General features: G+C 38.0%; 1 protein-coding gene across 2 annotated transcripts in view; it reads right to left on the bottom strand.

Moving 5' to 3' along the window:
* Positions 1 to 18556, bottom strand: part of Cog1 (conserved oligomeric Golgi complex subunit 1) — a 159041-nt gene that overhangs the window by 67333 nt on the left and 73152 nt on the right. For both annotated transcript variants that reach the window (XM_067143163.2, XM_067143164.2), the window contains exons 9-12: positions 17095 to 17269; positions 16778 to 16922; positions 9417 to 9590; positions 5887 to 6041 (exon numbers count right to left, since the gene is read on the bottom strand). In XM_067143163.2, coding sequence (XP_066999264.2) covers positions 5887 to 6041; positions 9417 to 9590; positions 16778 to 16922; positions 17095 to 17269 — 649 coding nt within the window. The remainder of the gene's footprint in view (positions 1 to 5886; positions 6042 to 9416; positions 9591 to 16777; positions 16923 to 17094; positions 17270 to 18556) is intronic.

Raw genomic sequence — 18556 nt, 5'->3', positions numbered from 1 at the left:
CACCTGTATTATCCTTATCTTTTTGTGTCTCCCCAATTCCTATCTTATTCGATACTTCCCATTTCATGACTGAAGATTGGTCAAGCTCGCATCAATGAGCGGTAATGCCTGCCCTCCTGAAAAAAGTTGCAAAGCAGAAACAAGCTCATCAAGATTGAGAAGAAATAGATGTAAAAGAATTTGGAGACAGCAATGTATGAAGATATGAAGACTGCCCCTGTCCTTCTGTGTTTTCATTTTTGTCCTTATCTCCTCTTCCTCTTGCTCACTCTTTCTTCCACACTGAACTGTCATTGTGTTTATCCTCTTTGTGTTCCTTTGCACGTTCCTGTTTTCTAACGCGACTGCATTTTAAACGTCATTGTTCTTATCCTAATAAAAGTTATCAAATTTCTGTATAAATGTCTAGTACGTACATGTCAAGTACAGTAAAACCTCGTTACAACGTTTCTGCAGGGGACAAGGAAAAAGAACGTGTTATGCTACAAAACGTACTACCGAATACACAAACAAAAACTATCCAACAGGGATATGAAAACACCATATACGATTTTTTCCAACATAAGGGGATTTTACGTTGTATAACCATGGGTAAAATGAAAACTCTATGAGAAGAGAGTATTAAAAGGTGTGAAAAACACGAGAGAACAAATATGAAATCTTATTTCACTGGAGCTTATAAAATAATAACAGTGCACTGAAAAGTGTTAGAAACACCAAACAACAAATATGAAAACATTTAAACGGCGCCCATAAAAAGATCAAAGTATTATTGCAGAGCACATTCTTTCTAAAACAAATGTTAGTAGAAGCCTTTTATTTCAAAAAAGTGGGTTATTAAACATTATTTTTCTGGTCACACACTTAGACAAAGAGTTGGAAGTTATACATGGCCATTTGCGACTGCAATAGAACAACTTTGGCAGCCATTTTAAATCAAACAAAACTTTGATCGACCGACTCGAGTTATCGATATAATTCTCATGTTTGGTCCGTACTGAAATGTACATAAAGACAAAGAACGCTACAAGTGTTTTAATATTTAATACAAAGAGAGATCTAGTAATTAAGAATTAAATCTTATCATATTAACCCTCTTAGTGCCAGGCCCGATTGCTCAGAGTATGCCAAGAGTGCCAGACAGATTTAGAGAATTTTGCAGGTTCTCACTCTCTGGACTATATAGTTCACAAATATTATAACTATGACTTGAAATTTTTATTAAATGTTAACAAGAAGACATTCTTACTGCTGAACTAAATTACAGCACTAAAATGCTCTTGGGTATTTTGAAAAAGATATTTTCCAAACAATTTCAAAACACCAAAAATTTAAAATCAGAAAGAAAAAAAACAGAAAACAGAAAATTCAACTCAACGGTAAATATTGATGACTTCTTTGAAATGCCCTATTTTAGATGAATAAACATGTAAAGTTTTACATTTTTATCTTCAATAGTTTAAGAATTATATACAATGGTATCGTAATATACAATTGGCATGTTCAACAATGGGATCGAACCTGGCACATGGGTTGTAGTCACGGTGACCAGATGGTGATACATTATCATTGTTCACAAGATGAAAGAATCTCAAGATCAATTGGAATCTGTTTCTTGAGGACATATTTCCAAACCACGGAATATAACGGGAGTTTTTGACCCAAAAAGAAAATATGCTCGGCCTTGTAGTTATACCCATTTCCAACAAAACAGCAATGAAAGCCTTCATTTCAGTCAATGTAACCGGGCGCCACTGCTGTGCTCTGGCATATGGTGACAAGACATGATTTCTCATATCTGCTTGTCTCTGTAGTTATGAGATTCAATAACTGAGCCGTGAAAAATAAAATAAAAGTACGCTATAGGTTTGCGTCTGACGAAGGGGCATGTCTCGGGCTAGAAGTATCATAATAATCAGGTTAGGGTTGGTATTTTGCATCTTGACCTAATTGAATTTCACGGAAAACAGGAAATTGTTGCTGTTGGATATTGTTACAGCCATCATCATCATCATCAGTACTCTCACTCAGACGGTCATTACCACTTTCAATGTTTACATTCGGACAATGAGCACGTGGTTGAGTGTTTACAGAAAACTCGCCGTTATCAGTCCCAATAACACTTTCACTTTACCCTTCCTCACTTGTTGGAGGAATGAATTCCTCATCAGAGTCTTCATCATCCTCTTCTTCACTAAAAGTATTAAGATATACGGCCAGTTCATCATCGTTAACAAAATAACTTCTCCCGCTAGTCGCCATTTTACTCACGCGGCATCGAGATCATACATCGTAGATGAACACGGACTTCAGAAATTCAATGCATGATAGCGAATGAATTTACGCACTATCTAGCGGCATAGTTAAAATCTAATGACAATTATCTATGGACTCGACACATAAGATGTTGCAATCTGACGGCCCAAGTTGTACTAACTGGACAGGTTCTCATCGATATTATGATGTCTGTTTTAAGTTAATAATTATTAAACACTTGAAAATGTAGAATAATTGTGCAGCCGCAAAAATACAGCATAGGTCTAACTAAAGCCAATATTCAGCGTTAGCGTGAAGACAAAGAGAGTGAAAAAATGTGTAGGCCTTCTGTACAAAAAATGCATTCAGTGGTCCCCAGCAAAGGCACTTTAAAGAAGTCAAAGATGAAATTGTGAGGTATGTGCACGAAAAACGCAAGGGCAGAATGGCCACATCATGGCGCAATAATCTTGTTCGTTGACCTTCAACGTCCGTGATTAGGCCTATACAGCGCTAGCCGCTGAAGTTGGCCAAACCCGGCAAGCGAGATGTGCGTGTAGCGGTAGCTGATTATATCTCATGCTATGTAAAAGTAACAGTAAGAATATTTTCCTGATGGATCGTCGTATTATTGAAACGCATAGAATACGTATTGCCGGCAAATTTTCAACGGGTTCTCTTTCGTATTATGATGCCAATTTATAGTTAATGGCCATTAAACCTATGGAAATAAAGAATAACTGTGCAGCCGGCATAACGAAAGCCAATGCTCGGCATATGAAAATAGTCTAAAATTGCGTACTGTACAACGAAGGCATTCATATGATTTTTACAAAGCACTTTTTGGGCCTGATTTAAATTTTATGAAGGAAAAAGTGGGGGTCATCTTGGATTCAGAGAAATACGGTACTATAATTTTTTTCAGAATGTAATTAAACATACATTTTCACGTAGTATCGGATTTCGAAAAATAACAAACAAGTAAGCCGTAGTGTGGATATCATCTGCGGAAATGCAAGTTTCGAACGAACTGATTGCCGTTTCATACCGATTTTAATTTGTACGGAGGGTTTTCCGAATTTTACACAATTATCGGATATAACGACAATCCGCTATAGCGAGTAAAATTTTTTGCTGTTATGAATTCTCGCTATAACAGACTTCTACTGTATTTACTCTCCTCTTGTTTACACCACAAGCTCTAATCAACATCAAAATACCTTTGACTTTTACTCCTTCAAGCTAAGATAAATACGACTACAGACAGTCAAATACCCTTCCTTGCTTCTATAACATACTTAAAGAAGACTGTTGACTTAACATTCAAAATCAACATCTTTCACAACTTCAACAGTCTAACAGCTTTACTTTTTTCTTATCCTCCACTAGGAGTGATCAAAAAAACACAGTTCTATTTCATTACAGAGACCCAGCTGTTCATGTTCAAATGATTTTTCTTACACCCTCAACAAGTATTAGGTGCATTAAACCAGGCTCCAAGGAATACAATCTTGTAGAACTTGATACATGCTGCATGTTACCACAGTTTTAACCAAGAACATTCTAATAAGTTTATATTAAATAAGCACCTGCATCAGTATCCTCATTTTACGATTTGTACGAGCAATCAGGATCCTGATTATTAACCTTACAGGTTTGAGATTAAGGCAGAAGATGCCCTTATAATGGGCGAAACATGTCCCTGTAATTAACCCTAGAATTGTGGACCATATTTCTGGAAGACGGTGCACTGTTTTGTCAAGCACTATCATCTTTCTGACAGACGGTGTCCTTCTGCTGTAGAATTTTAAATGGACACCAGATGGCAGTAATACAGATACAAGCCGAATACTGATACTTTTATCTTCACTTTTAAAAGCCTTTGAAAAACAAACAGCAGTCTGGAGAAGTTTATTTAGCTGCAGAAGTGAAAGTACCTCCATATGTTCTTAGAATCAAGATGGCAGTCCGCTTTATTGACGCTTCTGAAATCGAGCACTTGATTTTCAAAGATCTTTTGACAGTGCTGATGGTGACAGTGATTACTGTATTAATTCTGATGATGAAATTATTCCTGAAAGTAGTAAAAGTGACAGCGAAGTACAAGGTGCCTCGAAAGTAATGCGATAATCAGAATGATGTTCAAATCAGTGCAGGTTATATTATTATTATATTATTAATATTGGCATTACTTCAATATTTGAAGAAACCAGTGAAGGGATAAGTATGAACTGTTGATATTTGTGTAGATTGTTATAAATACTTTGATCAGAACACAAGGAAACATGAAACTGAGCGCAGAAATCTAAGATAAGCTGTAGGTTCAAAACTCGTGAAAAGAATTGAAAATGCATTTCGAGAAAAATTTTACATTTTACTTAGCATTTGAAATGAAAAGTGAAGAATTGTGGGGAAAATATGTAAGAACATAATATCATGTTTCAAGAATAAATTAACTATCAGAAATTCTTTTCTTTGTGCAAAATACTTCAACAATTCACTTTGTTCCAAAAAATTATAACTGTATTTTTCGATAGTTAGAAATAGTGATAATTTTAAAAAATTATTTCTCTCATCTTCATGTAGATCATTTCTTTCAGCTTTCCATTGGTGTATAATACGGATTTATCGGGATTAACATGAGTTTACAGGTTTGATTTTATTTTCATGCTGTATATTGAGGAAAATAACTGCAGCATTTGACAGATAAACCTGCAGCAGTTCTAGGGTTCATATGATAAGATTGAATTCTTAATTATTAGATCTCTCTTTGTATTGAATAGGTGGATATTAAAACACTTGTAACATTCTTTGTCTTTGAATTATCGAACCAAAACGGGAAGATGCAAGTTTCAACATTCACGCCAATTCTCCGCACTTAAAGACGTGGATGCCAGTCGACCGGCTGACAGACTTTAATTTTGTCTTCATTAGTAAGGAATTTCACGACTTCTTCCGTATCCATAATTAGGCTATCATAAGACAAATATGCACCACGCTGGTCAACTTCACACGATTATGTACCCTTCACGGTACAACAAAACAAGAAATACATTTCTAACTTCTGAATGGAATGCAAAATACAAGCACAAACAGGCCCATTGTATTATTGCACAGTCTGCATGCTAACTGGCAAGCAAAACTGAGCATTTCTGAGGCTAACGACTTGCTCCCCGAAGGTGCAACTTATTCTGTGAAGTTCAAGAATTCAAAGCCTTTTCTTGTTATCACGCAACTGCACCGAGGGCTCTTACCTGAGTTGGAAATCATGTTCCTTCCACAAGGGATGACAACATCTTCATGGCTAGGAAAAAATGTGATAGTACTAAGCAGAAATAGCGAAAATTTGTGATGCGATAAGTGAGGTATTTTTACATAGATTTAATTTGATGAGAATCGGGACTTTGAATTTATGCTAAGAACGAAAATGTGTTAATGAGGAACGCACTAATGAGGTTTCACTGTATTTTACTTCTTAGTAAGTTCCATAGATCCCATAATAAAAACAGGTGTATTCATGGCTCTTTGCAGAATGAAGTTGGGATGTTGAAGTTCATAAATAATAAGTGGACTGAAAGTGAGTTTCCCAGATAAGTCACAGAAAAATTAACATTCTTTGCAGTATCTTACCTTGGTAAAGTATGTGGAGCAATAGCATTAAGCTCTTGACATGCACGATTCAATAAGTTTTGAAGAGGCAAACTTGGCTGTGAGGGAACCTTGATATCTGACTGAATTTTACGGCCCTCTTCTCCTTCTTCTTCAATACTGACCACATCCCACTGCTGGAAAAAAAAAAAGAAACTAAAAATGACTTAGATGCAGCAAAACAAGTGACACTTAAATTATTGCTCATCTGCTGTCTATGTTTCCCTGGTAATAAAGTACCAGTATTCATTTATTGTATATAATAGTTTGATGTACGGTAAATTCAGTGTTGTATTGATCTTTGCAATTATTCTGCAAACACCAAACATTATTTCTGTTCATACAGAGTGGGGCATCAGAATGGGCCGAGTGTGCTTCACATTAAAGAACAGTACAAGAAGCGATTTAATTGCTACTTGCCTTTATGTCGCACCAACACATATAGGTCTTATGGCGATGACGGGACAGGAAAGGCCTAGGAATGGGAAGGAAGCAACCATGGCCTTAATTAAGGTACAGCCCCAGCCAGCATTTGCCTGGTGTGAAAATGGGAAACCACGGAAAACCATCTTCAGGGCTGCCGACAGTGGGATTCGGACCCACTATCTCCCAGATGCGAGCTTACAGCTGTGTGCCCCTAACCAAGCAATTTAATGAGGAGGAACCAAATAACACAACAATGTTAGCTGTCACTGACAACTTCTGTCATATAGGATCAGCAGAAAGGGGACAATGGGCTCAAGAACCATCACCACGAATGAGAATCATGGATGACTTCTTCAAAAGGTGTTAGAGTCCCCAAAGAACTGTCTATGACAAACATCGCTGAAACTATGTCTCAGCGATAGGTCTGTTTGTCAGACGTAAAGCTGGGTGGATTCGCATATCACATTTAAGTTCCTCAGCATCTAACAGAAATGGATGAGCAAGCCCTAATACAGTATCGCAGCCAAGTGTTGCCCATGACAGATGAGGATCCAGATTTCTTCTGCAACATATGGTTTTCAGATGAAAACAACCTTTGTTCATCAACATGTTCAATAATCTTCAGAAACATTATGAACAATGTGTGGCACATGATGGTACACATTTTGAACATATACTGTACCAACAGATTTAAATAACATTTCAGTGTTTTATGTTTAGCTGCATAAATTTAAATATTTTGTAACGGTAGGGCGTATAATCATCAAAATTATTATTTTCTCAGCATGGAAAAAGATGATAAGAGAAGTAAATTCATAGTAGTGAGTGTCCGACTCGTTAGCTGAATGGTCAGCGTACTGGCCATCGGTTCAGAGGGTCCTGGGTTTGATTCCTGGCCGGGTCGGAGATTTTAACCTTCATTGGTTCATTCCAATGGCTCGGGGGCTGGGTGTTTGTGCTGTCACCAACATCCCTGCAACTCCCACACCACACATAATACTATCCTCCACCACAATCGCACGCAGTTACCTATACATGGCAGATGTCGCCCACCCTCATCGGATGGTCTGCCTTACAAGGGCTGCACCCGGCAAGAAATAGCCATATGCAATTATTATTATTATTATTATTACAGTAGTGAGTCACAAACAGCCAGCAAGTATAATACAAGAGTAAAGATATAGATAATAAATTAAGAATATCATAAAATTCACACTCCAATGTCCCTGTAGGTTACATCTTTATTCACTTGGTTCAGTCGTATCTCCCTAGGTCTCCTTCCAGCATTCTAGGTGTGCAGCCTCTATTCCATAACCCTTCTTTCTTCCAAGTATTTGACATGCCCACATCATCATAAACGTATTAAGACCTTTTATATTTTAGATCAGGTCCACAGAAATGGCTGACAGATAACACTGAATCGTCAAAAAAATTGACTGTGGAGCAAAGAAAATTGGACAATTGGCAACAATCTAGTCAATATATAATAAATTCCAAATTGTAGTTTGCCTCCATGGCTAAATGGTTAGCATGCTGGCCTTTGATCACAGGTGCCCCAGGTTTGATTTACGGCAGGGTTGGGAATTTTAACCATCATTGGTTAATTCTACTGGCACGGGGGCTGGGTGTATATGTCATCTTCATCATCATTTCATCCTCATCACGACACGCAGGTCACCTATGGGCAAGCCGAACATGTCCTCGGACACTCCCAGAACTAAAAGCCATACGCCTTTTTCTTTCATTTCCAATACGTATTGATGGGCACCAGCTACAAATAAATGTAACAATCATAGAGTGAGACTCTTGAATACCTCTAGGGTATGGGGTAATAAGCTTACTTGACAGCATAACCTGTAATAGGTCCTGGGAAAAGGATATTGTTGTTTGGTTCCCACCTAGAATTTGGGATTACCTGTTTTACCATGAAATAAATTAACTGCACTTGATACTGAACAAATTGTATTCTTAAATTTTGGAATAGAAATCGTGAGATTTGCTGCGATACTGAAATTACAATATAAAAGCCTGAAATTTAAATGGAATGAAGCTTTAGGCATTAAATTTAAAATACATTGGGCCAGACATTTGAAATCTTCATACAGGAAATTTATCCCTCACTGGTTCACATTACCTTGGACAATTTAAGTGTTGTTGTGACGCGTTTCTTGGAACTGGCATCAGCTGCAGTTATCTCAGACCTGATTTGCTGACCTATCCTCTTATCGGTGACTCACCTTCACCGACAAAAAATAGCATGGCTTACATATTAAAGCACACTATTCAGCTACACACGTTTCCCACTGCACTGGTAGTCTCCATATCAAAGACTCTACCTTCACCTGTCACAGGAACGACACAAGTTGACTTGACTGAACATATACGGAACACACCCCAATTATCTAATACGTCTGATCACTGAAGACTCTCCTTCCATGTGAGTACTCACTATGGGATAAAAGCTGTTTTATAGTCTCTCATTCACCCCCACGTCATGGGTAAATCAGACCGGGACCTCATTCAAGCCAAGCTTAAAAGTACTGCACCTTGTGTGCCAATAGCCACATGCAGGGTAAGACTGTATAGCTGTTCCATATGATAAGACTTCCTTGAGATCACTTCCTTCTTCAAAATGAAAGCAGTGACGTATGGGTAACCTGTAGTATGACTCCACACTAAATGTAGCTGTATTTCACCACCTAGTGCAACTCCTTAACCTTTCATTCACATAATAAATTAACCTCTTACACACAGCAGCAAATCTTGCCATATACAAATTCCCTTAATTCTTACACACACGTACATATGGTACATAATAGATGAAATGAAATAGAGCGAGCGATAAATAATAGAGAAATCAGATGACAGAATTGAATATAAAAAATAACAATAGTTAATAGTAACAACAATAATATTGCTGAGGAATGTTTGTAACAGGATTTGAACCGTTACAGTAGTATTTCAATAATATGAACAATAAAAACCACTATTATCTATAACACCACCAGCATTTCATAAATTATGCACAATATTAAAAAGAAATGTGTTTGTCCTGACAACTATTATTACTACAAAAGGAAACTTACAGGTATAGATAGCAGAAGTTCGGCTATAGATGAAGGTGACACAATAATTTCATTGACTATGGTCTGAAGTCTGGAAGACACCAACACTCGCCACATTTGCCAAGTGGATAGGCTCTCTTGTTTCAAGAGAGCACATACTTCCTTCCACAAAGATTCTTCAGTTGACAGCAAAATCTAAAACAATTCATACTTTTATAACCTAATATTCTCAAACGAGCTTCCCATTTCTTTCCTGAAATAAAACATATCACAGTACACCCACGGGATTAATTGAAATTAATCATTTTAAAGAGAACTTTTAACAAGGAATGCACTTTCAATAACCATATCTGCAATATTTTATCAAAATATTCAAAATCAATACATTATTTCATGGATGTAAATGACCGACGTGGATGCAAGACAACATTAACAAGGTAATTAAATCCCATACATTTCATCATGATTGCATGGCCTAAGCTACTAAGTGCAAGCATTTGATCTAACGCCATCTAGGCCGCCCGCATGTCAATTTTGATTTTCTGTTTTACTCTAACAGATGGCAAAGTAAACCAGACCTCTTGTGAGCAATCTATGGCCGAGTTTCATTAAGTTGGTCGGTTTAATACCAGCCGTGTCACAGAGATCTTTTACATGTCAGATCAAACGATATGCAGTGCCAAATGAATTTTCTTCCTTCTGCCCCTCAAAAATCTGACTGATGTAATCATACGGAAAGGGAATTGCAATTAGCAGGAAGTGGCTTTGTTTTTGCAATTGGCAAGCTACACAATAGTACAGGAATTTCCTAGCCATAACTATTATATGTTCTAGAAGTGGAAACTGAACTGAAACACAGAGACAGCCCATCTCTTATAGTATAATACTATGCATCTATGGTTCTATTTTGGCTTACTTTAACCTTTCAGAGTGGGGGGATGTAAATGGCCAGCTTTCAGTGGAAGCAAGGGAAACTTTAACAAGCTAAATCGCTCATGTAACATTTTAAACTGTTGTAGCTCTAGAAATTTGGTTGGATTTGGATTATTTTCCATTCTTTTTGCAATATACATATCATTTAATAACCAGATTACATAATAAATTATCCTTTAATAGACTATGATGGAAAAAATCAATTGCACTAAAAAACAAATATTCCTCATACTATTCACATTAGGCAAAACTGTCTATGATTACTCACAGAGAACATAAAGAGATCTTTCACAAACAATGAAACAATGATATGTATTAACAAAGTCAAACTTATACTTCAACATAATATTCAATAAATGTATCAAGTTATGACATTTCTTGTGATATCAGAGGCTCGCAGTTCTAATGTCACATGTCTAGTATGAAGAAGCATGATTGTATTCAGTAGCATGAAGGGGTTTCAAAAAATTGAATTTTAGTGTAGAATGCTTTGAAACATGACTCTAGATGAAAAGCAGCTGCACAGTTAGGACATCAATAAACAGTTCCCTATCTGTTTTGTTTTTGTAATATACTACCCACTATGGTGTGGCCTTGCCTTTTTCTCTGTTAGGGTATCTTTTCGATGAAATGTCACTTAGATGGACATGGAAAAGTGTTGTCAGCAAAATGTCTTCCTAGTATCGAGTCGGTGCCCATAGGGCCTCTACCAGTTGAATGATGCTAGGCATCACTCAATCACTTTACATTACCTACAGATGCCATTTTTCAAAATGTACACAGAGAACAATAGTAGTTCATTGTAAAACACTGGAAGAGTACTAAAAATCATTAACATGCATCAATAAACACCGACGAATATTCAATATTATGGGACATGTAAAAGCTCAATACAGAAAGAGTGCATGGCACGTGTATAGCATTTCTCTACACTAGTAGAAAACTGCTCCGGAACGTCTCACACACGATACTCCATACTACGAAGGTTGATCAAATATAAACGGGACTTTTGTTTCTGAACATCAACAGTTGGTAGGACTGGCACTGCACTTCTGCTATGCTTAGGCGGCACCTTAGGAGTGGGGAAAGCGTTCTGTTAGATATTTCCCACTGTTTCGTCAGAAACGCTCACAATGTCAGAGCAACGCATAATTATAAAATTTCTCTTGCGGCGGAAATTTGCCAGAGACTGACTGCACAGTTCGGTGATCAAACATTGTCAAGGACGTGTCTGTTTGCCTAGCATAAAAACTTCAAGGAAGGATAAGAACGTGTGAAAAATCAGCAACACGATCACAGTCCTCGGATCAGCATTACAGACAAAAACATTTGTGCAGTTAAAGACATTATTGAAGACTATCGACGGGTGAGCGTATCAGAAATTGCAGAACTAGTCTGAATCAGTTATGGGAGTTGTCAATCATCACAAACAACCTACAGTTCTGTAAAGTGGATTCCAGATAGTTCCCTCGCCTTTTGACCGAAAATCTGAAGTTGAGATGTTTGGAGGTCTGTCAGAGGCTTACAGCAAGTTTGCAGAAAAAGGTGATGCATTTTTGAGTCGGATCATCACCTGCGACGAAACATGGGTCCACCACTACACTCCAAAGAAGCCAGTAAGGAGTGGCGGAGGTAAGGGGAGGCAGCACCAGTGAAAGCCAAGACTCGACTGTCAGCTGGCAAGGTTCTTGCAACCGTTTTTTCGATCAGCGAGGCATTTTGCTGATTGATTTTTTGCATGAGCAATGCACAATCAATGCTGCTTACTACTGCGAGCAGTTGAAAAAGGCGAGAGTTGCATATCGTTGCAAAAGACGAGACCAACCAATTCGACAGGCCATCCTCCTCCACGACAATGTGCGGCCCCATACTTCAGCTCTAACTACTCCAAGTTCAGGAAATGCACTGGAGTACACTTGATCATCCTCCTTACAGCCCAGACTTATCGCCCTGCGATTTCCATTTGCTTGGCAGCGTTACCAACCCAGAAATATTTTATCTGCTACATTTTAGTTAAAAATCTGCCAAATTCTGCTAAATTTTGAATTAAATCAAAATAGCATGTACCAGCTTCTTGTATAGAGGCAATTAACTCGATACTCACCAGTTTTAAAACAGGATGTCATATTCTTCTCCTCTCCTGTGGTTTCATACGAAGCCATGGTACCATACCTTTTGGAAATATCTGATGCCAATATTCATAATCACTGCAACACTTGTTCACTCAATTCAATCCTGCTCATGTGGTAAACAACAGAGGTAGACATTCAAGATTTTTAAACTAATGTACCGTATTTCACGGCATAATCGTCGCACTTTTTATACCAAAATTTTCGAAAAAAATTGTAGGGTGCGACCATTATACGATGAATATTTAATACCAGTATTTGTATTACTCAAAAAATGTATTTATAACTAAATTGTATTTGATACAAATTTAAGATGCACGTAATACTCGCGTTTATACATCAAAATAATTAAAATAGTCTAAAACAAAATTCATAATTTTTCGCAACAATTCGGCGAACGTTTTTCCAACCTGAAAATAAAAATGAACGTATTAAGTTAATTTGTCATTAATTTGAGTATTAAAGTTAAAATATTACACTTGCAAAAAATTATCGCTTTGTTGTGAAATGCGGACTTACCGGTACGCAATTTATTCCAAATCTTCGGTGTCGCTTTCGCAGGTTTCGCTATCTGATGCGCCGTCCTCGCCTCTGTTAATACCAGTATCAGATTCTTCGTCTCCCTGCCACACTGCGTCATCTTCGGAACCGTCTAGTGCATTCGAAATCCCAGTCCTTTTGAAGCTCTTGGAGACTAGTTCAGGTGGTATAAGATCCCAACTCTTCTTCACCCACGAGCATAACAAGTCCAAGGGTGGACGCCTGATATTTCCGGCGGGCGTCAATTGCTGATCGCCGCTCATCATCCACTCGTTGTAAAATCGACGTAAGTGGTCTTTAAAGGGTTTATTAACACATACGTCTAGTGGCTGCAAAGCAGATGTTAGGCCACCAGGAATGACTATCTGTCGTGTCTTATTTGTAGTGAGAATTTGCTTCACTTCGTTCACGAGGTGACCTCGGAAAAAACTATCTAAAACAAGCAGAGCTGGTTGTTTTAGTAGTGCACCAGGTCTTCTATTCCACACAGTTTTAACCCAGTCCAGCATGAGTTCTACGTCCATCCAACCCTTTGGTTGCACTCGTGCATGAATTCCACGGGGAAACTGTATATTCTTAGGCGGCATATGATGTAAGGCGGCAACTTTCTCCCGTCAGCTGTAATGGCTAGCATTGCCGTGCATTGCAATTTCTCACTACCGCTGGTTTTCATTAATACACTCCGTGATCCTTTTAGCGCAATAGTGCTGTTGCGAGGCATATCAAAAAAGATTGGAGTCTGATCGGCATTACCGATTTGAGAAAGCAAGTACGAAGTTTCCTTGCGCAAACGTATGACAAATCGGTGAAAATTTACAATCTTGACCGTGTAATCAGCAGGCAACTTTTGGCTTAGTGTTGTTCTCCTTCGCACTGACAGATTGTGTCGTCGCATGAACCCCTTAATCCACCCACGAGTCGCCTTAAACTGAGTGACCGGTATGTTGTGTTTGCACGCTACCTCCTGTCCCTTAATTTGTAACATTTCATATGATACACTGGAGCCATTGTTACGTATTTCACTGACGTACCTAAACACTTCTTCGTCAATTATAGGAAACTTCCCTGTTTTAGGACCTCTAAACGCGCGTCTAGAAGGGTTTGTGCTTTTTAGCTTGTTTTTTACTTTCCGCCAGTCACGCACCAACTTTTCACTCACAGAAAATTTTCTTTCTGCAGCTCTGTTCCCGTGCTGTTCAGCGAAGGCAATTACGCTTAGCTTGAAGCCCGCAGAATAGTTTCTATATTTACCCATAATCGCTTATAAATGCTTCACACGTTAATGTTTTGCGATATAAATGACTTTCCGTAATTGTTCACTATTAAAACAAATTATTTCTGCAAACACCCAAAACACAAATTAAAAACTTAAATTCTCACGCACACATGTCTACAGTAATCACGTAAATCTGAAACAAATAAATGCATCTGTGATCTGTCCATTCCAGAGCAGCCAATACTGTTAGGCAGCAAGGAAGCATGCAACAATTGTATCAGTTTAGCTCGTTGGTTGCGACACACTACTGCGCTTGCGCAAAGCTCGCAAACCGGAGCTCTAGCTAGCGCGGTGTAGATCTACTGTATAGTTGATTGTATTCCGAGACGTCAGTAACAAACATTTTTTTTCAATTTCTTTTAAACATACGGTAATTAGGTTAATATTTCTTCCCAGTTATTGATGATTTTACATTACATTACTGACGAGTTTATAAAATAAAACTTTAATAGCATTGGATAATAATTATCTTGACTGCTTGGATAAAAGTTTTCATCCCATGCCCGGACACTTATGACGTAGTAGTAAGATAAGAGTCTAGCGATGACAACTGAGACATCGTAAATAATTCGGCTGAATAATTCCGTGGAAATCTGCGTTATCGTCTTGGATTTCACTTCGTGCGCAATAACACAGGAGCCGGCCCCATGGTGTAGGGGTAGCATGCTTGCCTCTTACACGGAGGCCTCGGGTTCAATTCACGGCCGGGTCAGGGAATTTTACCTGTATCTGAGGGCTGGTTCGAGGTCCATTCAACCTACCTAGCCGGTATTTCCTGGCGACGTTGCCGATAAGCGATAACTTACAGCCTTACGTATTTCAAATGGGAACTCATAATATGTAGGTGGTGAAGAAATAGTACACTGTCTCGCGACAACGATGTCAAACTGCCGATAGCCTACCGGTAAGCATAATATGTAGGTGGTGAATAAATAGTACACTGTCTCGCGACCACGTTGTCAAACTGCCGATAGTCTACCGGTAAGCCATGCGTCGTACATATACCGGTATTATTTATTTATATGTTGTGCAACATGTCGCAAACGTGACTGTGTTGCCAAATTGCCCATACACGTATTTAAATTGCGCATTCATGTGCAACTTACGTTGCAGTTACATTTACCTTTTAACCAGATTAGTGAACAAAATTTGGACGTGCGACGATTATGTAATTAAAGGTTTAAAGTCTGATTTTAGTATTGAAAATAAAGGATGCGACGATTACGCGGTGGCGACGATTATGCCGTGAAATACGGTAATTGGCTGAGAGCTCTTTCAACAACACCATTCGACCAATATCCTAACTCTTTAGCACTCTTTCAGAGCAACCAAAGAAACTTTCCGTCAACTTTACAGCTCACCAACAAGGACATTTTCAGATCTATTTCAAAAGTTTTTCACTTTCATCACAGATTTCATTGTTTTGATAGCCAAGATATATTTAAGGAAATTTATATTTACTAATATCTACTGTCAAAATATCACTGTAGTGTCCCGGAACAATTCTTCTGGCAATATGGTCTGCAGAGTTCGACTGGAATAATTGATTGATTCTCCAACATTTTGACGAAGAGGGTTTCAGAGAAGCACGATAAAGTTTTGCTTTTGCTAGAGGCTTTACGTTCGCACCGACACAGATAGGTCTTATGGCGACGATGGGATAGGAAAGTTTAGTACAGCAACAATATCACCGTTTGGCAGTGGAACACTTTTCAACTGACTTTGTTACTTGTTATTTAACTCAAGCAATTGGGAAAGGACACAATTTCTTGCGATTTGAATAGACAGCCATCTTGTGTTACTTTGCTGTAACCTTTCCTTTCGACATACAAAACACAGTATCAAACACGACATACCCAACTCATCACGGTTTCAGTGACGATTGCAACAGCAGACAATGATGGTAAGTTCTATTCAGCAAGTATAGCAAGTTTTATGGTAAGTTCTATATTATGGTTTCTCATAACGATAAACTATGATATTTTTACAGCTGAAAACCGTTAACAGAAGTTTGAAAATCCGTCAAAAGTTCTGCTGTCTGCTAAAAGGAAATTTTATCCGCTGTTCCACGTAAAATTCCGCCAAATTAAGTGGGAAATCCGCTGAGTTGGCAACACTGCAAACCCTTTAAAGAAGCTCTAGGAGGGCAATGATTTGAAGATGGCGAGAGTGTGGAAGACATCGTGCGCAACTGGCTGGTGACATGACCCTGTTTTTGTTTTACTTTTATGAGGGCATCAAAAAAGCTGTCCATACACTGGGACAAATGCATTTCCAAAGTAGGAAACTATGCGGAAAAATGCATTGTAATTGCCTTGTGTTTTTCAATTAATTTAATTTAAATAAAAAATAAAATTTATTTAATTCCTCCCCATATTAGATAATGGAAGCCTACAATTAACTAATGAAAGCTTTTATTTAAAGAATAAAAATAATTCAAGGACAAGAATCTAAAACACATTTAAAAATACAGAAAAAAATGTTTTTACATAAATAAGACCCACCTGATTCTGATTAGTTTTGGCAAGGCAATGTTGTAAACTGGGACACAAATCACACAATGCCTGCAAGAAGCGAGCCATCAGAATAATGCATGCCTCACTCTGTTGCTGTTTCTCCTTGCAAAGGGACTGGATAAAACTAATGAGCCTGAAAAAATACTTTAATTCTCACATGTACAAATTCAAATGAACACAATAGATTATTATAATTTTCACAATGTTGAAGAGGCAACAAATGAAGGAAAGAGTATAAAATTCCAAGAAAAAACAGAAATATGGATTTCATTTTAGTTCAAAAAAAATTTAAAAGGACAACTTACTCTAGAATACTGCTTTGGCTGACAGACTGTATATGTTGCAGCAACTCATCTCTGTCAGGAACATTGTCTCCCATATAAAATTTGAGATCATGAAGAATAGCTTCCAACTGCGAATCCAGTTCACTACATAGTCTCTCAACACAAGGTGAATAACCCCTTGCCTTCATCAGAAGACCTACCAAAATAAATTAATTATAATCATTATAGTCTAGTAGTACCTAAGAGTCAGGAAGTCCTCCAAATATTTTTAGAAGAGGACAGTGTTAAAATACCCAACATACACTGCTGAGTTAACTTTGTGATATCACACCTATAGAGCACAGCAACTCCAAATGAAACTCTGCAAGAAATGCAAACTTCGTTTAACTCCCTTCTGCCCTTTTGTCCCTATTCATGCAAGACCAATAGCTTTCTAATCTGTACAGGGAATCAGGTTTTGTTTCTGTGGTAGCTACCAATATTTAATTTAATGTTCAAATTCTGAAATAATCAAAACACAGAAAGGGAAAATATTTTACAAGGGAATCATCTAAAAAGAGGAGAAAGAAGACATCCCCTGAGGATGCAATTTTAGCTTTTGCAGCTACAGCATTGCAGTCATTCACTGTAGGTGCAAAAAGGACTAAGATGATGATGGTTTTGCCAGTTTTATTGCCAGCTCAGTGAGGAAAATAGAAAATAAAACTTTACAACCATAAAACAAACATGAAATTTTAAAAGTTTTAATGGAAGCTGAGATACAGTAAAGGATAAGTGTCAATGAAATGCAAATAATGTACAGTATAAAGTGAACTTTACCTGCATATAATCCTTTGCGAGTGCACTGGATATTTCCCTACATGTTTCAGGAATTATACGTGAGAGCATTCCAAATGATATTCTTGTGTCATACATCAGGTTTGTGTAAGATTCCCCACTTGCAAGAGTGTTATTTGTAGGCTTGTTCTAGGAGATAATTATATGAAGGGTGCACTATATTGTTTTACACTTTATTTTTTTCTACCAGGTACATTACACATCAGTTGTTACGTCCGCCTTCTCAACATAATCCCCTTGTAACTGTACGCACTTTTGCCATAGAAGTGTCAGTCTCTCCAGAAATTCCTGAAACCATTCATTCAGAGTGTTGCGTACCCATGCCTTGAGAGCTGTGTCCAGTTCTGCAAAATTTGCAAAACGGTTTCTTCATGTTCCCACACAGGTGATAATCACTTGGTACCAAGTCGGGAGAGCATGGTGGGTGTGGCAGCACCGTGAATACCATTTGATCAATGACAACGGTAGTCTCTCGGCTAATGTGGGGCCGGGCATTGTCATGTTGCAGAAGCACAACTTTAGCCCATTTTCCTGGCCGCTTAGTTTGATGATGATGATGATGATGCTTGTTGTTTTAAGGGGCCTAACATCGAAGGTCATCGGCCCCTAATGGAACAAAATGGACGACATGAGCTATGATAGTTAA

This window comes from Anabrus simplex, chromosome 3 (genome assembly GCF_040414725.1).
Source record: "Anabrus simplex isolate iqAnaSimp1 chromosome 3, ASM4041472v1, whole genome shotgun sequence".
Taxonomy (NCBI): Eukaryota; Metazoa; Arthropoda; class Insecta; order Orthoptera; family Tettigoniidae; genus Anabrus; species Anabrus simplex.
This window is presented reverse-complemented; position numbering and strand designations above follow the sequence as displayed.